General features: G+C 68.3%; 5 protein-coding genes across 15 annotated transcripts in view; 3 read left to right on the forward strand and 2 right to left on the reverse strand.

Annotated features, from left to right (window-relative positions):
* SAFB2 (scaffold attachment factor B2) overlaps positions 1-19488 on the forward strand; it is a 95960-nt gene that overhangs the window by 31916 nt on the left and 44556 nt on the right. The window lies entirely within an intron of this gene.
* LONP1 (lon peptidase 1, mitochondrial) lies at positions 450-8799 on the forward strand. The gene is made up of 18 exons (XM_058657801.1): positions 450-907; positions 2645-2733; positions 2837-2956; positions 3379-3607; positions 4114-4175; positions 4281-4410; positions 4490-4573; positions 5016-5236; positions 5507-5645; positions 6091-6269; positions 6782-6869; positions 6954-7076; positions 7168-7284; positions 7459-7599; positions 7678-7843; positions 7922-8139; positions 8210-8374; positions 8468-8799. Exons 1-18 carry the CDS (start codon positions 464-466, stop codon positions 8642-8644), a joined length of 2892 nt encoding a protein of 963 aa, XP_058513784.1. The 5' UTR covers positions 450-463; the 3' UTR covers positions 8645-8799.
* On the reverse strand, positions 9620-11049 carry RPL36 (ribosomal protein L36). Of its 10 annotated transcripts, none has more exons than XM_004595608.3 (4): positions 11025-11049; positions 10733-10827; positions 9817-9951; positions 9620-9745 (listed from the first exon to the last, which is right to left on the reverse strand). In XM_004595608.3, exons 2-4 carry the CDS (start codon positions 10823-10825, stop codon positions 9656-9658), a joined length of 318 nt encoding a protein of 105 aa, XP_004595665.1. In that variant the 5' UTR covers positions 10826-10827; positions 11025-11049; the 3' UTR covers positions 9620-9655. The 10 variants fall into 10 exon arrangements, with proteins under 10 accessions (XP_004595665.1, XP_058513808.1, XP_036354028.1 ...); XM_058657825.1 differs by having other exon boundaries at positions 11021-11044; XM_036498135.2 differs by lacking the exon at positions 11025-11049 and adding an exon at positions 10987-11011.
* HSD11B1L (hydroxysteroid 11-beta dehydrogenase 1 like) lies at positions 12502-16796 on the reverse strand. Of its 2 annotated transcripts, XM_058657816.1 has the most exons (8): positions 16605-16796; positions 15912-16002; positions 15710-15840; positions 15342-15453; positions 14696-14787; positions 13093-13186; positions 12813-12978; positions 12502-12704 (listed from the first exon to the last, which is right to left on the reverse strand). In XM_058657816.1, exons 2-8 carry the CDS (start codon positions 15982-15984, stop codon positions 12506-12508), a joined length of 867 nt encoding a protein of 288 aa, XP_058513799.1. In that variant the 5' UTR covers positions 15985-16002; positions 16605-16796; the 3' UTR covers positions 12502-12505. The 2 variants fall into 2 exon arrangements, with proteins under 2 accessions (XP_058513799.1, XP_058513798.1); XM_058657815.1 differs by lacking the exon at positions 16605-16796 and having other exon boundaries at positions 15912-16078.
* Positions 17145-18521, forward strand: MICOS13 (mitochondrial contact site and cristae organizing system subunit 13). The gene is made up of 4 exons (XM_058657820.1): positions 17145-17264; positions 17635-17812; positions 18098-18149; positions 18341-18521. The coding sequence occupies exons 1-4, from the start codon at positions 17236-17238 to the stop codon at positions 18436-18438; spliced, it is 357 nt and encodes a 118-aa protein (XP_058513803.1). The 5' UTR covers positions 17145-17235; the 3' UTR covers positions 18439-18521.

Here is a 19488-nt window from a genome sequence, read left to right on the forward strand (position 1 = left end):
ATCTCCCGGGAAACGAAGCCGCTCAGCCCCCCCACTCTGGAGCATGCGCACTGATCCCTCCTTGGACAAGACCCCCCACAGGGGAGACTAGGGGAGGAGCGTAACTAATAAGGATTGGGCCCCGCCCTTTATCTGCAGCCACGCCCACAGGGGAGGGCGTTCCGTCTCAGGCCACGCCCAAAAGTGCAGGCATGCGCACTTTTCCTTTTAAAACCACGCCCCGAAGGCCGGAAGGAGCGGACTCAAACCCCGCCCTTTCCATGCAAGGCACGCCCACAGGGAAAGACATAACTTAGTCCACGGCACCGCCCACCCCAAAAGCCACGCCCACACTGGAAGGCGGTCCTCCGGTCCCGCCTTCCAGGGGGCGGGGCGTCGGAGGCACGCGCCGAGCGTCACGTGCGCCCCACCGCGGGCGAGGATCGGTGACGCAAGCGCCGCGCGCCGCCAGTATGGCCGGGCCATGGCGGCGGGCGCAGGCTACGTGCGCCTGTGGAGCGCGGCGCGGTGTCTGTCCCTGCGGCGGCCGCTGCTGGCCCCGGCCGGGGGGTGGGCGCGGATGGCGGCCGGGGCGTGCGTGGCCGGCGGGCGGCGGGGCCCTGCTGCCCCCGCGGCGCTGTGGGGCCGGAGCCCGGCCGGCCCGGGCCAGTGGCGGGGACTGTGGGACTCGAACCCGGGGCGCGGGGCCGGCGGCGCCTTCTCGGGCGGCGAGGACGCTGCGGAGGGCGGCGCGGAGGAAGGGGCCGGGGGCTCGGCCGGCTCGGCCGGCTCTGCCGGCTCGGGCGGCGGGGAAGGCCCGGTCATCACGGCGCTCACGCCCATGACCATCCCCGAGGTGTTCCCGCACTTGCCGCTCGTCGCCATCACGCGCAACCCTGTGTTTCCGCGGTTCATCAAGATTATCGAGGTGAGCCGGGCCTCCCGCACCGTGCACCGAGGAGCGATCCTCCTTTAAGGGGAGCTCATTCCTTCGTCGGGAACTAGACTCGGCGCTAGTTCCGGTCGGTGAGGCTCACGTGGAAGGTGGCCGTAGTGACTGAAGTTGCGGATTGTTGCACCATCTGGACCGCCTCCCGGGAGGGGCGGGGCGCGCTCCGGTCCCCACCTCCCACTCCCCACCCTGGGGAACGCGCTGGGGACGGAAGGAGGGGACACTTCCCAGGCCTCGGGCACGAGGCTGGAGGTCGGGGAGATTGGAACGGTTCAGCCCCGGATGGCCCGCGGGGTGATGCAAGACGCAGGAAGCTCTGGAAGCTTCTGTCTTTGTCTCTGGTTATCTGGTCGTTCTCCTAGCAAGGCCACGGCATGAGTCAGCCCTGCCTTGCCTTCCCCACCCCCCCCCATCTCAGGGATCCCCGGGTGTAGAGGCAGAGATGAAGGTTGGCAGGGACAGCAGCTGGAGGGTGGCCCAAGGCGGCCCCCGTCTCCACCCTGCTCCTGTGCACCCCTTCCAGGGCCTCCCCCTCACCCCCAGGCAGCTCCCTGCATACAGCGAGGATCCCTTCCGCCCCCCCAGCTCCGAGAACCTCAGCATGTCTGCCTTCTGGGCTTTGGTCTTCCCAGCCAGAAAATGGGCCCACACAGAGCACCAGAGCTCTTGATGCTGTCTGGGGACTGAGGGCCTGGACTCGCGCCCCGGGATGCCTTGGGGTCCTCCAGCATACCCTCCTCTGGCTGCCTAGGCTCTTGCCCATCGCACCTAAGACAGGCTAGCCGAGTGTGGTTTGGCGAGTCATGTCTGCACAGCATTAGGGAACAGGCCGTCCCGAGACCAGGGTGGGGGTGGTGGTGGTGGTGGTAGTGTGACTTCCTCCTTTGTGCAGCCTGGGGGGTCTCGAGGCCCACGGCTCATGGTCTGAGCCCAGAAAAACACCTGCCCTTTTTCCAGCGCCGCTCTGGGAGACTGCGACCCAGAAAGCGGGGCAGGAGGGGTCCTCACCATGCCTGGTACTCTGCAGCTGGCACCGCAGGGTGCTCACTGGCACAGTGGGCCAGCAGTGGGGGGGGGGTCACAGCCATGGCCTTGTGGACTTTCTGGGTTTGGGGACCTGCCCACGGGTCGAGACAGGAGCTAAGGGGGTGGTGTATAGCTCGGGGCAGGGAGGGGCTCCGCCAGACGACAGCCCGAGGTGCCAAATGTTCATTTGTCTTGGGAAGGCAGATTGACAGAAAGGTCTTCCATCTGCTGGTTCACTCCCCAAGCAGCCACCCTTAGGATTGCTGAGGCACGAGTCATATTGGGGGGCAGAGGGAGTGGGTGGGGGGTGCTGTGTTGGAGTCAGGCCCCGTGGTGTGCTGTCCTTCCGGGCGTGACTTAGCAGAGCACCAGGTTCTAGGTTTCAAACCAAGGTTTCACTCCCTCCCCCCCCCCCAAAAAAAAAAAACCCAGATGCTGTAGCTGGAAGCTGCATTGGGGCCATTCCTGGCTGCACTTGAGTGTTCTTTAGGAAGCGGGCTGCTGGCGGCTTGTGGTTGCTGCTGCTGAGAAGGGAGGCAGGCCCCCCCCACCCGTTATTTATGTTTGGATCAAGAGTCCCGGCTCCTCCAGAGCAGTCCAGAAGCCCTGGGGGGCTGCGGGAGCGAGGTCAGCCGGCAGGCCCCGCCCTGTGCTCACCTGGGTGGGGCGGGGTGGCGGTGTCTGCAGGTGAAGAACAAGAGGTTGGTTGAGCTGCTGAGGAGGAAAGTCCGCCTGGCCCAGCCCTACGTGGGCGTCTTCCTAAAGCGAGATGACAGGTGAGGGGGGGGCCGGCGCCCAGGGCCCCTCGCAAGGTGGCACCCTCCGGCGGTTTACGGGGTGCCCACCCGCCCCAGCGAGCATCTGTGTCTGACCCCCCAGCAATGAGTCAGACGTGGTGGGGAGCCTGGATGAGATCTACCACACGGGGACCTTCGCCCAGATCCACGAGCTGCAGGACCTCGGGGACAAGCTGCGCATGATCGTCACGGGCCATCGCAGGTGTGCGGCTGCCTGCTGCGCGGCAGTGTGGGGCTCCCCCGGGGCTGGGGTGCGCGGTGCGGAGCTTGGGGGCGTTAGACATGCTGCGGTGCAGCATTGCTCGAGCACTGTGGAGACAGTGCACACACAGTGGCCGTTGCCCACCTGCTGGATCCCTGGGACGGGGTGAGGCTGCCTTCCTGAGGTGGTCAGGGAGGGCTTCCTGGAGGAGGCCTCCTTCATGCCAAGGCCAGAGGAAAGGACCCCGGGCAGGGCAGGCCTGTGTTAGCTGAGCGGATGCCATTTGCCACGGGAGGCCCCCGTCATTGGCACCTTGAGGGGCGCAGGAGATGGCTGGGTGCTGGGGATCCTGGTGTGGGCCTGTTCGGTGGGTCCTGCAGGGGCAGGGCTGCACTCCCCCCAGCTCCCTGCTCCGGCCGCAGGATCCACATCAGCCGGCAGCTGGAGGTGGAGCCCGAGGAGCCGGAGGTGGACCCCAAGCAGAAGACACGCAGGAAGACGAAGCGGTCCCGGAAAGAGGCGGAGGAGGAGCCGGGCGCCCGGCTGCAGGGGGCGCCCACGGAGCCGCTGACGGCCGGCCAGGACGAGGTGCTCATGGTGGAGGTGGAGAACGTGACGCACGAGGACTTCCAGGTCACGGAAGAGGTCAAGGTGAGAAGGCAGGTTCCAGGTGGAACATGTCCTCCCGGGCCCTGCCCTGCTCCGTGGAAGGCTCTGGAAGAGCTCGGAGTGCGTGGTGTGTCTCCCGTGAGCGGGGCCCTCCAGGCAGCCTCGGTGCCATCGGTGGAAATTCACGCAGGCAGGGCCAGGCGAGGGCCGTGCGACCAGCTCCCCTCACCGTAGACCATGCCAAAGGCGTACGTGGCAGTGCCCAAGCCGTGGCTGCTGATTGGCCAGGACTGTCTGCTGGCCTCGCCGTAGCTCCCAGGCCTTGGTCGTGCCCACCGTGTGCACATGGGGGACACCAGGCGTGGGGAGCCCTGCCCGGACTGACACTGTAGAGGGTGCGTGTCAAAGGCAGACAGCAGAAGGAGCCCACCTGGCCTGCCTGCTCCGCAGGGACAGGCTTGGCTAGGGCTAGCGGGGTGCTGTGGGGCGCGGGCCCTGCCAGCTGGGCCGCCGGGTGCCATGACTGCTGCCCCTCCCCCCTCCTGCAGGCCCTGACCGCCGAGATCGTCAAGACCATCCGGGACATCATCGCCCTGAACCCCCTGTATAGGTCAGTGTCCCGCGTGGGCGGCTGCTGTCCGGCCAGGCGCTCTGCCCCCCGGGAGGCCCTGCGGGGGAGGGTCCCCGGGCCCGTGACGAGGCTCCGTGTCCGCAGGGAGTCGGTGCTTCAGATGATGCAGGCCGGCCAGCGGGTGGTGGACAACCCCATCTACCTGAGTGACATGGGCGCCGCGCTGACCGGGGCCGAGTCCCACGAGCTGCAGGACGTCCTCGAAGAGACCAATGTGAGTGGTGGGCATCCCGTGCCCGTGTGGTGCCCTGTGGGCTGCCCCTGCCATCCTCCCACACCCCGCCTCCCTGCAGATCCCCAAGCGCCTGTACAAGGCCCTGTCTCTGCTCAAGAAGGAGTTCGAACTCAGCAAGCTGCAGCAGCGCCTCGGGCGGGAGGTGAGTGCCCGGCCTTGCCCGCACGGCCCTGGGCTGGGCCGTCTGCAGGGGGCGGGGGCCAGTGGACTGCGCTGTCACTTGAACTCTGGTGTCCTGGGTTGGAGCCCTCACTGCTGTGGCTGTCCCGGGAGCTTTCTCTCTTCATGCTGCCATTGAAGTGGACAGTGGACGCTGAGGATGGTGGGGTGGGGCTTGGGTCCTGCAGCCCGCAGCAGCTAGAGAAACTCCTTCCTGACCCCGGGGCTGGCGTGGAGGGTGGGGATCTGCCCGGGAGAGTGGCCCAAGGCCCAGCGCCCCGGCGTGGACAGCACTGTTGGGTGGGTGCTGGTGTTGCCGCAGAGCCCAGGGCTGTGCGTGCTGGCGAGGGCCGAGGGGCCCGTGGCGGGGGGGCGCTGGTGAGGGATGTGCCCCTTCTGCGCCTCGCTGAGCCCCAGCCCTGCAGGTGGAGGAGAAGATTAAGCAGACACACCGCAAGTACCTGCTGCAGGAGCAGCTTAAGATCATCAAGAAGGAGCTGGGCCTGGAGAAGGAGGACAAGGACGCCATCGAGGAGAAGTTCCGCGAGCGCCTGGCGCAGCTGGTGGTGCCCAAGCACGTGATGGACGTGGTGGACGAGGAGCTGAGCAAGCTGGGACTGCTGGACAACCACTCGTCTGAGTTCAAGTGAGCGCCCACTGACTGTGGTCCCAGGAGCTGGGCGGGTTCACAGCGGGCTCATGCCCAGCCCTGGCACCCTCTGATGGCCCAGTCTGCTCCTTGGGACGCTGGTGGCCTGTTACAGCAAGAGCCTCAAGGACTCCACCCTGGCCTATGGCTTCCCCGGCCCAGGCCTGTTTCCCGGTGGCCCGTGTGGGCCCGACGGGGTGTTGTGCACCTGTGCTGCGCCTCAGAGCGCCCTCCCACACCATCAGCAGCCTTGGCCTGTTCGTGCAGTGTCACCCGGAACTACCTGGACTGGCTGACGTCTATGCCGTGGGGCAAGCAGAGCGATGAGAACCTGGACCTGGCCCGGGCGCAGGCCGTGCTGGAGGAGGACCACTACGGCATGGAGGACGTCAAGAAACGCATCCTGGTGAGCTGGGGCCCAGCCGCCCGCTTCCCGGAATCCCGACCCAGCCCAGCTGCCGCCGCCCCTGGGTGGTCCCAGCCCTCACCCTCACACACCCTCCTGCAGAGGCCGCCTGCCTGGAGTCGCGGCCCATCCCATCTCCCTGGGGCACGGAGGGGCCAGATGGTCATGCCTGGGATTTGTGTTGCTGGGGGTGGGACGGCCTACAAGGCTAGGAGACCTGCTGTGGCCACAAGGCCAAGACCCTGGGGTGTCCAGGCGGCTGGGGGTGTGGACTGCGCTGCAGGGACGGGCCGTGGGGTAGCGAGGCCATCAGAGTGGGGTCTGGCCCACAGCCGGCTCTCCCACGGCCAGTGGCAGCTCTCAGCTCGGCGCTGCCCGAGGATTGGCAGGCAGGGCCTTGGAGAGGGTGCCGCTGAGCCCACCGTGCCTCCCCGCCTGCCCACAGGAGTTCATCGCTGTCAGCCAGCTGCGTGGCACCACCCAGGGCAAGATCCTCTGCTTCTACGGCCCGCCTGGCGTGGGCAAAACCAGCATCGCCCGCTCCATCGCCCGTGCCCTCAACCGCGAGTACTTCCGCTTCAGTGTGGGGGGCATGACGGACGTGGCCGAGATCAAAGGGCACAGGTAGGCCGCCTGCCGTGCTGTGTCCCCCACCCCGACAGACCTGGCAGGGCACGAGGCCACCCCAAAGCAGCAGGCGGCTGCCTGTGGCTGCAGAGGCCTGCCCACCAGACCAGCGTCCGCATACCGTGGCACTGTTGTTGGGTTACGCTGATTCGATTCCGTATTTGAAGGGTCACTCCCCAAAGGCGTGCAGCCGTCAGCGCACCAGGCCATGCCGGGGCCAGGGGCTGGGATTCCAAGCCGGCCTCCTCCCACGGGGCTGTGTTCGGGGTCCTCCCAGGCACTAGCAGGAAGTTAGCAGGGTTGGAGGCCGAGCTGCCAGGATTGGAGCCCGTGCCTGGACCCCGAGTGCAGACACCTAGGCAGCAGCTTAAGCCACTAGGGCTGGGCCTGTGGGACCCCTGGGGGCTCAGGACTGGGTGGGGGCAGGTGTGTGGCACCTCGTGCGTGCCCAGGGGCCCCGGCAGCCACCCTGGGCCTAGGTTGGCCTGTGACCGAGCTTTCCCGCGCAGGCGCACCTACGTGGGAGCCATGCCTGGCAAGATCATCCAGTGCCTCAAGAAGACCAAGACGGAGAACCCCCTGATTCTCATTGACGAGGTGAGGGGGCGCAGCCCTCGGCACTCCCTGGGCACCCCTCGCCCAGGCCTGCGCACTGCTCATGGCACCTGCTCTGGCTCCCAGGTGGACAAGATCGGCCGGGGCTACCAGGGGGACCCCTCGTCCGCACTGCTGGAGCTGCTGGACCCAGAGCAGAACGCCAACTTCCTGGACCACTACCTGGACGTGCCCGTGGACCTGTCCAAGGTGAGAGCGTCCCCGTGTGGGTGCGGCCGGGCCCTGCGGGCTGCAGTGGGGGTCCGGCCCTGCAGCCCTGGCCTGCCCACCTCCCTGGCAGGTGCTGTTCATCTGCACGGCCAACATCACAGACACCATCCCCGAGCCGCTGCGCGACCGCATGGAGATGATCAACGTGTCCGGCTACGTGGCCCAGGAGAAGCTGGCCATCGCCGAGGTGGGCACGCAGGCTGGGCCGTGTGGATGGCCCGCATGTGGGCGGGTCCTGACCTGGGCAGGTGCGGGCGGGGAGGCCAGAGCCCTCGGCTCCAGGGTGTGACTCCCAGGGTTGGGGCGCGGGTGCTGGCCCCGTTGGCCTGGAGCTGCACCCCAGCCGTCCGTCTGCCCGCAGCGGTACCTGGTCCCTCAGGCCCGGGCCTTGTGCGGCCTGGACGAGAGCAAGGCCCGCCTGTCGTCGGACGTGCTGACGCTGCTCATCCGGCAGTACTGCCGTGAGAGCGGGGTGCGCAACCTGCAGAAGCAGGTGGAGAAGGTGAGTGGCCACCCCGCCAGCCCCGCGCTCAGCTCTGCGGGCGCCCCAGGCCCCCGCACCTCACTGCCTGCCGCCCAGGTGCTGCGCAAGTCGGCCTACAAGATCGTCAGCGGCGAGGCCGAGGCCGTGGAGGTGACGCCCGAGAACCTGCAGGACTTCGTGGGCAAGCCCATCTTCACCGTGGACCGCATGTACGACGTGACGCCGCCCGGCGTGGTCATGGGCCTGGCCTGGACAGCCATGGGTGAGTGGGGGAGACGTGGGGTGGTCCCCCCGGGAGGGTGGGCCTGCAGCTGGCTCACGGGGCCTCTGTGTCTCCCAGGGGGCTCCACGCTGTTTGTGGAGACCTCGCTGAGGCGGCCGCCCACGGGCACGGGGGACAAGGACAGGGACGGCAGCCTGGAGCTGACGGGCCAGCTGGGCGAGGTGATGAAGGAGAGTGCCAGCATCGCGTACACCTTCGCCAGGGCCTTCCTCATGCGCCACGAGCCCGCCAACCAGCGCCTGCTCACCTCACACATCCACCTGCACGTGCCCGAGGTGAGGCTGCCCTGCTGCCGCCCTGGGCCCCCGGCGGGGTTGCCCGTGGGTGACCGGCCTCTCCCCACAGGGTGCCACCCCCAAGGACGGCCCCAGTGCCGGCTGCACCATCGTCACAGCGCTGCTGTCGCTGGCCATGGAGCGGCCCGTTCGCCAGAACCTTGCCATGACCGGGGAGGTCTCCCTCACGGGCAAGATCCTGCCGGTGGGTGGCATCAAGGAGAAGACCATCGCGGTGAGCGCCCACCCCTCTCCCATACCCCCAAACCCCTGGGGGGCACCCTGCCGACGCAGGGCTGCCTTGACCCGGGACACGGGCTCCCCTCAGGCCAAGCGCGCCGGCGTGACGTGCATAGTGCTGCCCGCCGAGAACCGCAAGGACTTCCACGACCTGGCGCCCTTCATCACCGAGGGCCTGGAGGTGCACTTCGCCGAGCAGTACAGCGACATCTTCGACATCGCCTTCCCCAAGCCGCAGGCAGAATCCCTGGCCGTGGAGCGGTGACGGCCGCCTCGGCCACGGTCGGCTGCACGGACGCCTGGGCAGGCTGCTGGGCGCGCTGGGGGCTCGGCCCCGGACACCCGGATGATGGCTTGATTGGAATGTGGGGCACGGGGACTATTTAATAACCAAGTTGATTAAAGACGCTTTCTAATAGAGCTGTGTGTCTCTTACCCAGAGATGGGGCACCATGGGACACGGTGCCGAGTCCAGGCAGCGGCTTAGCCCAGAGTTAAGCGGTGTGTACCCAGTGCCCAGTGGGGCTGTGCTAGCCTTCCAGGGAGAGGATGGGCATCAGGCTTGGCGCCATAGCCTAGTGGCTCAAGCCCTTGCCCTGCATGCACTAGTATCCCATATGGGCACAGGTTTGTATCCTGACTGGCCCGCTTCCCATCCAGCTCCCTGCAACTAGGGAGCTGGTCCCTGGCAGTGCTGCAGGGGCGGCCTCTGACCCGCAGGGGTCGCTCTCGAGGCACAGTCCTGAGGGCTGGGAGCAGGTGTCTTGGCTTGGCGGCAGCCTCCCTGGGCCCAGCTGGTTGCGGAAGACGCAGGCAGAGCTATATGGGGCTGAGATTCCCCATCCCCAGCAGGGCCGGCGGCGTGGCCTAGCGGCTAAAGGCCTCACCCTGAGTGCGCCGGGATCCCAAAGGGCGCCGGTTCTAATCCCGGCTGCTCCACTTCCCACCCGTGTGTTCTACTTGTGTTCTGGGAAGCATGGAAGGCAGTCGAGGATGGACCAATGCTTGCTTTGGGATCTTTGCACCTCTGTGGCACACCTGTCCGAAGCCCCTGGCTTCGGGTCGGTGCTGTGCACTGCCCGAGGCGGGGGAGTCTCCCTCTGTCTCTCCTCCCTCTGACTTTGTAACCAAATCAAGATCATTCATGAGCCTTGAGTGGATCCCGCAGGGTCAGGCTGCCCCCCATGGAGCCCCAGCCCAGCCGGCGGAAGAACGAGTCCCACGAGGGAGTTTTATGGTTTTCTATGGTTTTATTTTATTCCGGGGTGCGGGGCGCTCAGTCCTTCTTGGCGGCGGCCTTGCGCATGGCGGCCAGCACGCTGCTCAGCTCCTCGCGTTTCCTCTTGGCGCGGATGTGTGTGCCCACCTGCGGGAGGCAGAGCCCCGTCAGCCGCCCACCCTCGGCCCGGCGGCGCCCCCCGCCCCACGCCCACCTACCCTCTTCTTGATGAACTTGAGCGCCCGCTTGTCCTTGGAGACCTTGAGCAGCTCCATGGCGCGGCGCTCGTAGGGGGCGAAGCCGCACACCTCCCGGATCATGTCCCGCACGAACTTGGTGTGTTTGGTCAGCCGCTGGGGGGACCGGCCGGGCGTGAGGACGGGGCGCCCCTGACCCGCCGCCCCCTGACCCCTCCTGACCCCTGACCCAGCCTGACCCGCCGCCCCCTGACCCCTCCTGACCCCTGACCCGCCGCCCCCAAACCCCTCCTGACCCCTGACCCCCCCTGACCCGCCGCCCCCTCACCCCCCCTGACCCGCCGACCCCCTAAAGCCCCTCCTGACCCCTGACCCCTCCTGACCCGCCGCCCCCAAACCCCTCCTGACCCCTCACGACCCCTGACCCCCCCTGACCCGCCGACCCCCTAAAGCCCCTCCTGACCCCTGACCCCTCCTGACCCGCCGCCCCCAAACCCCTCCTGACCCCTGACCCCCCCTGACCCGCCGACCCCCTAAAGCCCCTCCTGACCCCTGACCCCCCCTGACCCGCCGACCCCCTAAAGCCCCTCCTGACCCCTGACCCCTCCTGACCCGCCGCCCCCAAACCCTTCCTGACCCCTCACCCCTCCTGACCCGCTGTCCCCCAAACCCCTCCTGACCCCTGACCCCCCCTGACCCGCCGCCCCCCTCCCAGCTGTCCCGGCTGCCCCTGCCCGCCGTGACCTCCCGGGTAGGAGATGTCCGTGTCTGGGGCGCAGACACCCTGACGGCACCGCGGCCCGCTCAGCCCCCAAGGTCCCCACACAGTCATGCTGCAGCTCACCACTCGGGCCCAGCTCCGCTCAGGACGCGAACCCGCGCACCCCGCTTCTCCCGGGCAGCCCCCGCACCCCCGCCGCCCGCGCCCCCGACTCACCCCGCGGCGCCGGCTGTGCCTCGGCTTGCTCACGTTCTTGGTCACCTTGTGGCCTTTATTGAGGCCGACGGCCATGGGGTAACGCACAGCCATGGCTGCTCCGGAAAGAAGGGGGTGCGAGTGAGTCCGTGCGGCGCACCCCGGCCTGGCCGCTGCCCCCGCGCCCCGAGGGACCCCGATGGACCCCGATGGACCCCGATGGACCCCGATGGACGCGGACGGACCCCGATGGACCCCGAGGGACGCGGACGGACCCCGATGGACGCGGATGCAGCCCCGCCGACCCACCGACCTGCCGCTCGCCACCGGAACCCGAGGAGGAAGGACGGCCGCCGCGCGGAACGCTGGGATAGCTACCCGCGACGTCACGCGGCGGGACAGAGGGGCCGACACGGCGCACGCGCGCTCCCTCTGGCGGCGGGAGGGAATACCTGCAGAGACGCTAGGCGCATGCGCGTTGCCTCCCTCGAGCGCGGCGGGAGGCGTGGCTGCGGCGGGGGCGTGGTTGCCGCACTGGCCCCGCCCCCTGCACCTGTGCTTTCAGAGTTCGAGTCCCACCTCCGCCCCCCCGTGGCCGTGGGTGGAACGACCCAGCGCGACATCTCGATTCCTCCGTCTGTAACACGCCACCACGCCAAACTGCTTGAAACTCGCGTGAACAGCGCAGGTGCAGCGCACGGGGTCCATCCCCGAGTGCGCCTGGTCTTGGAGCCCCGGGGCTGGGGGGCCGCGCCTCAGCAGCTCCCACTCCCCGGCAGCCTTCAGTGGCGCTGTCCCGCTGGCTGTGCAAGCCACCACCCCGTGACGCACCTGCTCTAAGCCCAGCCCGCAGCACGAGCTACCCCTGGGTGGGCGACCCGGCACAGAACCCCCAGCTCCCGGCTCCAGCCTGGCCCTGCTCTGGTGCAGCGAAGAGCCCTCCTCCAAACCCCTGAGCCCCCACCACAGCCGCCCTCCCTCGCGCCTCACCTTCCTCCCCGTGTCCCCTGTGAGGCGGCTGTGGGCTGAGCAAGCCCCAGCGGCCCCCTTGCCAACAAGTGGGAAGAACTGAGACCGTGAACAGGTATGAGGGCCGGACATGTTAGCCTAGTGGTTCAAGTCCTTGCCTTGCTTGCACTGGAATCCCATAGGGGCGCTGGTTCGCATCCCGGCTGCCCCACTTCCCATCCAGCTCCCTGCCTGTGGCCTGGGAAAGCAGTGGAGGACGGCCCAAAGCCTTGGGACCCTGCGCCCGTGTGGGAGACCCAGAAAAAGCTCCTGGCTTTGGATCGGCTCAGCTCTGGCCGTTGTGGCTACATAGGGAGTAAAGCAGCAGATGGAAGATCTTTGTCTCTCTTTCTCTCTGACTTTCCAATAATAAAGCTTAAAAAAAGAACTAGTAATAAAACTTAATTTAAAAAAAATACAGGTGTGCAAGGGTCTGGCTTTTATTACACAATTGGGGAGCATCGCAGAGCCCGTCCTGCTCGCAGGGGCCAGCGACACCACCCGCAGGTCGTGGCTGGGAGCACGGGGGTGTTGGTGGGGCGGGACAGCAAGGACAACAGGAGCCGCGGCAGGAGAACAGAGCTCCGGGGCAGTGCCACCTGCGGCAGGACACGCAGCCTCAGTCGGTCCATGTGTAAGATGGACGCAGCAGTGAGGCCGCCCCATCCACCCAGCGCTGGGTGTGCCCGCCAGCCTGTGCTCTGGCTCCCGAGGGAAGGGCGGCGAGCGTGTCCCCGGTCCGACTTGACCCCCGAGGCAGCCCCCCTTGGCACAGGTGTCCCCGGTTCAGGCCGCAGCTGCAGCCGAGACGTTGAGCTCCTGGCGTACGAACCAGGAGGCCCGTGGGTGCGGCCACCAGGCCCGCAGGAGGCACAGCAGGTGCAGGCGCCACGGGTAGAAGACACCGGCCGCTCGGGTGGCACCGCCGCGGATCACGGCCAGGGCAGCCTTGGGGCCCGGGGCCGCCTTGGCCCTCGAGATGCCCCTGGTGGGGAGGGGAGGGGTGGGAGGCCGAGGAAGGGAGAGGGTGCTGGGGGTGCTGGGGGTCTCCCCCGTGCAGCCCCCCATTCCCCCCCGGGGGGGCGGGCCTCACCTGAAGCGCTCGGAGGGCGAAGCGCGGTCGCGGAGGCCCAGGACGCACAGGGTGATGGCCACGTTAACGTCCTGCACGCCCAGCTCCCGCCGCAGGGAGCCGAAGAAGCCGTCCAGGGCCAGCTTGGCCGCCGAGTAGGGGGCCGAGAAGGACGTGGGCACGCGGCCTGGGGGTGCGGGAGGGCGGCGCTCAGCGGCCTGCTCCCCCGGGCCTCCCCAGGCACACGGAGCAGGGGGACACCACCACCAGGGAGGCCTCCCCGCCCCGCCCTGGGACGCACCGAGCAGCGAGGACACCACCACCAGGGAGCCCTTGCTGTCCGTCAGGCTGGGCAGCGCCAGGGAAGTCAGCTGGACGTAGCTCAGGAAGTTCACCTGCGCCAGGTGCCACACGTCACGGGGCGGAGCTTAGAGAAGGGGCGGAGCCCCGGAGAGGAGGAGGGGCGCGAGGTGGAGCGACTGCTGGTAGGGAGGAGCGCGCAGCTAGGGGCGGGGCCTTGGAACGAATGGGCGTGGCCAGGAGTAGGAGGCCCGCCCTGTAGGCGGGGTCAGGGCGGGAGGTGCAGGGTGTGGCCAGGAGCGGAAGGCCCGCCCTGTAGGCGGGGTCACGGGGCCTGGGGAGTGACCAGGAGCGGAAGGCCCGCCCTGTAGGCGGGGTCAGGGCGGGAGGTGCAGGGTGTGGCCAGGAGCGGAAGGCCCGCCCTGTAGGCGGGGTCACGGGGCCTGGGGAGTGACCAGGAGCGGAAGGCCCGCCCTGTAGGCGGGGTCACGGGGCCTGAGGCGTGACCAGGAGCGGAAGACCCGCCCTGTGGGCGGGGTCATGGGGCCAGGGGAGTGACCAGAAGCGGAAGGCCCGCCCTGTAGGCGGGGTCACGGGGCCTGGGGAGTGACCAGGAGCGGAAGGCCCGCCCTGTAGGCGGGGTCACGGGGCCTGAGGCGTGACCAGGAGTGGAAGACCCGCCCTGTGGGCGGGCTCATGGGGCCAGGGGCGTGACCAGAAGCGGAAGGCCCGCCCTGTAGGCGGGGTCAGGGCGGGAGGTGCAGGGTGTGGCCAGGAGCGGAAGGCCCGCCCTGTAGGCGGGAAAAACGGGACCTGGTGCGTGGCCAGAAGCGGAAGGCCCGCCCTGTAGGCGGGCTCAGGGCGGGAGGTGCAGGTTGTGGCCAGGAGCGGAAGGCCCGCCCTGTAGGCGGGGTCACGGGACCTGGGGATTGACCAGGAGCGGAAGGCCCGCCCTGTAGGCGGGGTCAGGGCGGGAGGTGCAGGGTGTGGCCAGGAGCGGAAGGCCCGCCCTGTTGGCGGGGTCACGGGGCCTGGGGAGTGACCAGGAGCGGAAGGCCCGCCCTGTAGGCGGGGTCAGGGCGGGAGGTGCAGGGTGTGGCCAGGAGCGGAAGGCCCGCCCTGTAGGCGGGGTCAGGGAGGGAGGTGCAGGGTGTGGCCAGGAGCGGAAGGCCCGCCCTGTAGGCGGGGTCACGGGGCCTGGGGAGTGACCAGAAGCGGAAGGCCCGCCCTGTAGGCGGGGAAAACGCGACCTGGTGCGTGGCCTGAAGCGGAAGGCCCGCCCTGTAGGCGGGGTCAGGGCGGGAGGTGCAGGGTGTGGCCAGGAGCGGAAGGCCCTCCCTGTAGGCGGGGCCAGGGCGGGAGGTGCAGGGTGTGGCCAGAAGCGGAAGACCCGCCCTGTGGGCGGGATCATGGGGCCTGGGGCGTGACCAGAAGCGGAAGGCCCGCCCTGTAGGCGGGGGTCACGGGCCCAGGGCGTGGCCAGGAGCGGAAGGCCGCCCTGTAGGCGGGGTCAGGGCGGGTGGCCAGGGCGTGGCCAGGAGTAGGAGGCCCGTCATGTGGGCGGGGTCACGGGTCGGGGCGTGGCCGGCGCGGGGGCGGAGCACCTGCAGCAGCCAGCGCGTTGCCTGGGGGCTGCGGACGCGCGTGCCGGCCGGGAGGCCCCCGACGTGGTTCAACACCAGGTAGTCCAGCCCGCCTGGGCAGAAAGACGGGGTCAGCGGGGAGCGAACCCCGAGACTGGCCCTGGGCACCCCCGGAGACTGCATCCCCCCTCGATGCACCAGACTCAGCCCCACGTGGTGCCTGCACCCCAGCCCGCCTTGAACCCAGCTTGCCTGCACCCCATCCCGCCTGCACCCCATCCCGCCTTGACCCCAGCCCGCCTGCACCCCAGCTCGCCTGCACCCCATCCTGCCTGCACCCCAGTCCGCCTGCACCCCATCCTGCATGGACCCCAGCCCGCCTGCACCCCAGCCCACATGGACTCCAGTTTACCTGGACCGCAGCCCACCTGGACCCCATGCTGCCTGGACCCCAGCTCACCTGGACCCCAGCCTGCCTGGACCCCAGCTCGCCTGGACCCCAGCCCGCCTGGCCCTGTCCAGCGCCCTGAGGCAGTGAGGCTGTCAGGCTCTGCTTCCAGTCACCCCTGTAGGACCCCCCATACATCTCCACCCTCTACACTGCACCTCCACACTCCCACACCCCCATCCCAGTCTTCTGTCTGAGGCCAAGGCCGCCCCTTCTCACCCAGCTTGTCCAGCGCAAACTGCACCACGTGTCCTGGGGCGTCAGGGGAGGCCATGTCAGCTGCTATGTAGAAAACTTTGAGAGCTCCCAGCTTGCGGCAGTTCCCGACCACCTGATGGGGAGATAGGGGGTGGGGACCAGAGCTGTCCCTGGGCCTGTCCCCCACCTGCTGGCCCACTCCCACCACCACCTGCTGGTCCTGTGAGGGCCCCAGCCTGAGGCCCTGCTCCCCTGCCCCCAGCCTCAGGCCCCAAGGCCTCTTCCCTGACACTGGGTTTGGGAGCTGGAAAGGGTTGGAGAGGCAGTTACGGCAGAAATGGCAACCCAGGCCCTGTCCCCCGCCCTCCCCTGGCTGCTAGCGGGCTCACCCTTTGCAGCAAGGCCTCGGTGTGGGCCGTGAGCACCAGGTGGGAGCCTAGGCGTGCGTAGTGATAAGCCAACTCTTCGCCAACGCCTGCGCTGGCCCCGGTCAGCAGCACCCGAGCTCCCTGGAGGCTGGCTGGCAGCGGGGTGGGGGTTTGTCAGCCAGAGCCCTGCCTCCCACCCCTCCTCCTCTCAACAGACACTCACCTGGGTCGAAGTGGTCATCCCAGTAGTAGGCAAAGAACAGGGCCCCCAGCCCTGCGAGGAGTAGTAGCTTCATGGTCTCCCTCCCCTGGGCCTGGAGAGGGAGGGATGGGGACAGGCCTGGGCCCGCCCACAGCCACACCTGTGGCATGGGGCATCTGGTGACTGCCCCGGCCTGGTCCTCCTGCTCCCCTTCTGCAGCAGCTTCTGGAGCCAAGCCAGGTGTGAACCGCTGAGCCCTCCTCCTCCTCCTGGGGGCACCTTCCCACCCTTCACCCCTCCCCTTTTTCTGGCAAGGCCAGGTAACCCCCTGAGCAGTTCCAAGTCCAGGACAGCTCACAGGGTGGTGAGTCACCCGGGCTCCCCCCAACCCTGATCCGATCACAGTGAGATAGGAGAGCCAGGGCTCCAGGGATGGACACACAGGGGCAGCGGCGGGCAGGTGGAGGGACAGGGTGACGGGCAGGTGGAGGGACGGGTGGACAGAGGACAGGGTGGCGGGCAGGTGGGTCGCGGGGGGGACTCTGGGCAGTGTGATGGTCCGAGGAGAGGTGATGGGGGTCCGAGGAGAGATGAGGGGCGGCCCAAGGAGAGATGATGGGGCCCAAGGAGGGATGACAGGGCCCTCGCAGTGCTGCCCTGCGGGCCTCAGCGTCCAAAGGGTCTCCACGGCGTGTTCCCCCACGACGCACTCACCCACGTCAGGCCTCGCTGGGGGGGGGACACACCAACGCCCCTAAAGGTCTCCCTTTCTCGGGGTCCCCCCCGACCGCGCCCCCTCCCGGAGGGCCCGAGTCACGTGATGCCAAGCCCGCTTTCTCGGGCGCGGGGCGAGGGGTGGGGGGACAGCGCGCCCCGGCGTTGCCCTGGTAACGGCTTTCGCACGGCCATTCCGGCGCTGGTCCCGCCCCTTCCGCGGACGGACGTTCCAGTCCCTTCCGCGTGCGCGCGCAATCACGTGATGGGAAAAGCTCCGCCCCTCGCTCTGCGTTGTTGTGGCAACCGCGCAGTCGCGCGCGGCCGACTCCAGCCCGGACCCTTAGACTTCCTTTTCCGGACTCTTCCGTCCACTCACAGCACCAGTGCAAGTCCGGACTCCACTTCCCAGGAGGCGCCGCGGCCCAGTGGTGAGCTGACTACACTTCCCCGACGACCTTGCGGCGCCGTCGCGTCTCCTCCTCCCGCCTGCCTTCATTTCCCAGAAGCCTCCTGGGGTAAGACCCGCTCGCTTGTGTTCCCCCCAAAGACTACAACTCCCAGCGTGCTCTCCGGTCCCGCCAGCGGAAGCGGCGGGCGAAGCGAGTGTCCTTCGCGAAGCTGAGCGACCATGGTGGCCCGAGTGTGGGGGCTGATGAGGTGTGCGGGGGGCTGGAGCCGAGTCCATGGGGAGCCCTGTCCATGACGGGCCAGGGATCGGCTGCAGAGCCGCCCCGAGTTCCCTGGATTGGGGGTGCCGGAGGGAGTGGTGGGGGCCCGGGGTGGGCGGTGATGGGGTGTTTGGGGGCTGGAGGGAGTGCTGGGGTGTGTGGGGGCGGTGGAGAGAGGTGTCAGGGTGACGGGGTGGGTGCTGATGGGATGTATGGGAGCCTGGACCCGAGTCCCCGGGGAGCCCTGTCCAGCTCAGGTCAGAGGTCAGCTCTGGGTGGCGTTGCCCGAGCTCCCTGGATAGTGGGGTGCTGGTTGGCGGGGTTGGGGTGCAGCCTGAGCGCCTGTCCTTCCCCTACAGGTTCCTCCTCAAGGGCAGCGTGGCGGGGGGCGCCGTGTACCTGGCGTATGACCAGGATTTGCTGGGCTCCAGTGACAGGGGCGAGGCGGCCCTGCACAAGGCCGAGGAGCTGGTGCCCCCCGCCGTGTACCAGTTTAGCCAGTACGTGTGCCAGCAGACAGGCCTGCAGATGCCCCAGGTACTGCGGGCCCCTGGGCCGGGTTGGAGAGGACCAGGGTGGTCCTGGGTCAGCATGGGGGGACCAGAGGGCCCTGGGCCAGGATGGGGATACTGGGGCAGCTCTGGGCCGGCATGGGGGCGATTCCCTGGACCGGGATGGGGGCACCGGGCGGCCCTGGACCGGGTTGGTCCTGGGCCAGGATGGAGGTCGGAGGGGGCCCCTTGGCCGGGATGGGGGCACTGGGGGGAGGCCCTGGAGTTCTTGTCTTCCTCACTGGCCCCCTGGTACCCCTCTCTTCCCCAGCTCCCAGCTCTTCCAAAGATTAACTTCCCCATCCAGGACACCTGGAACTCAGGTAGCGTCCTGCCCCCCAAGCTTGGGACCAGGACCCCCCACCAAGCCCCCTGCTTCCTGCTCCCCCTGCTTTCCTGCTTTGTGTGTGCCTCTTTGGGGTCCAGGGGAACAAGGAAGGGAGGACATGTCTAGGGGCGGGTCTGTGTCAGCCCCGTGGCTCAGTTTCCCCTCAGGGTTACTGCTCCCCCACAGGCATCCTGAGGGTCATGTCGGCACTGTCCGCCGCCCCCGCCAAGGCCCACGAGTACTCCAGGCAGGGCTGGGAGTACGTGAAGGAACGCATCAAGTAGTGGACGGCTGCCTGGAGACTGGGACCCCACACCACACGGAGGCAGCTCGCGGCCTGGCCTGGCCCAATAAAGGACTTTGCAAGCACCCCGCCCTGCTGACCTGTGTGCTGGCCCCCCTGGACCGCAGGTTAAGGGGTCTCGTCTCCATCCTGTCCTGGGGCTCACGGCCGAGCCCCCTGCTCTTCCCAGTCCTGCTGCCTGCACCTCCACAGCCCCAGTGGGTGTCCCACGAGGCTGGGGAGGGCGAGTGGAGCTCAGGGTCTGCTCCGGGGGGCGGGAGGGGAGGTGAACGCTGCCCTGGGTTCTAGGAGTGGCACTGTCTGGGCTGGTGCTGGGCACCAGGGCCAGGATGTGCCAGGTGGATGTGCCTGCATCACGACATGCTGTCCCTGGGTTATAGGGGGCCCAGTGTACCAAGCAGCGGCCGTCGAGGGGTGGCTCCATCTGGTTCTCCCGGTGGCGAGCACCTGCTGCCTCGCAGTGGGGAGTGGAGGCCTTGATCCTAGACCTTGGCAGCCCTCAGCCTCTGCGCATGTGCCCAGCGTGCCTGTCCTCAGATAGGCAGAACCCCGCAATGCACGTCCAAGCCTGCTCTGTCTGGCCGAGCTGCTCTCAGCTTGGTGCCTGGGCTGAGCACGGAGGCGGGGGCAGGCCCTGCACAGCCCCAGGTGTGTCCGTGTCCAGCATGGTGCTGGAACCGGCCCCCATCTGGAGGGACACAGGTGTGAGGGCATTTTGGAGCCAGCAGAAAGTTCTATTAGGAGTTTGGGGTGGGCATCATGGCCCAGCTGCCACTGTACATCTTGGGGGTGCAGGTGACGGCATGACCCACGTGGGAGCTCCCTGCTGCCGGGGCCTGCACTGTCCCTGCCTTTTAAACATCTAGCAAAACAAACATTCAACTTCCCAACACTGAAGCGGCGACAGGTCTCCCATCGCCTGGCCAGGGTAGTCAGGGTCCTGGGGCTCCCCTGTGGGTGCAGGCGCACAAGCAGGGAGCTGGATGGGGTGGTGCGGTGGGGGACGCTGGCATGGCAGGGGGCAGCTTCG

This window comes from Ochotona princeps, chromosome 33 (assembly GCF_030435755.1).
Source record: "Ochotona princeps isolate mOchPri1 chromosome 33, mOchPri1.hap1, whole genome shotgun sequence".
Taxonomy (NCBI): domain Eukaryota; kingdom Metazoa; phylum Chordata; class Mammalia; order Lagomorpha; family Ochotonidae; genus Ochotona; species Ochotona princeps.

What these genes read in the sequence shown, in the direction of transcription:
- HSD11B1L (XM_058657815.1), bottom strand. Translation starts at nt 16,059, where the DNA reads ATGCCACAGGTGTGGCTGTGGGCGGGCCCAGGCCTGTCCCCATCCCTC. An exon ending in CAACGCGCTGGCTGCTGCAG is followed by an intron (nt 13,187 to 14,695) that starts GTGCTCCGCCCC and finishes CACCTGGCGCAG; the next exon opens with GTGAACTTCCTGAGCTACGT. An exon ending in TCGCCCTCCGAGCGCTTCAG is followed by an intron (nt 12,705 to 12,812) that starts GTGAGGCCCGCC and finishes CCTCCCCACCAG; the next exon opens with GGGCATCTCGAGGGCCAAGG.
- MICOS13 (XM_058657820.1), top strand. Translation starts at nt 17,236, where the DNA reads ATGGTGGCCCGAGTGTGGGGGCTGATGAG. An exon ending in CAGGCCTGCAGATGCCCCAG is followed by an intron (nt 17,813 to 18,097) that starts GTACTGCGGGCC and finishes TCTCTTCCCCAG; the next exon opens with CTCCCAGCTCTTCCAAAGAT. An exon ending in CCAGGACACCTGGAACTCAG is followed by an intron (nt 18,150 to 18,340) that starts GTAGCGTCCTGC and finishes GCTCCCCCACAG; the next exon opens with GCATCCTGAGGGTCATGTCG.
- RPL36 (XM_004595608.3), bottom strand. Translation starts at nt 10,825, where the DNA reads ATGGCTGTGCGTTACCCCATGGCCGTCGGCCTCAATAAAGGCCACAAG. An exon ending in GGCACAGCCGGCGCCGCGGG is followed by an intron (nt 9,952 to 10,732) that starts GTGAGTCGGGGG and finishes CGGTCCCCCCAG; the next exon opens with CGGCTGACCAAACACACCAA. An exon ending in TCAAGTTCATCAAGAAGAGG is followed by an intron (nt 9,746 to 9,816) that starts GTAGGTGGGCGT and finishes TGCCTCCCGCAG; the next exon opens with GTGGGCACACACATCCGCGC.
- LONP1 (XM_058657801.1), top strand. Translation starts at nt 464, where the DNA reads ATGGCGGCGGGCGCAGGCTACGTGCGCCTGTGGAGCGCGGCGCGGTGT. An exon ending in GGTTCATCAAGATTATCGAG is followed by an intron (nt 908 to 2,644) that starts GTGAGCCGGGCC and finishes CGGTGTCTGCAG; the next exon opens with GTGAAGAACAAGAGGTTGGT. An exon ending in TCCACCTGCACGTGCCCGAG is followed by an intron (nt 8,140 to 8,209) that starts GTGAGGCTGCCC and finishes CTCTCCCCACAG; the next exon opens with GGTGCCACCCCCAAGGACGG.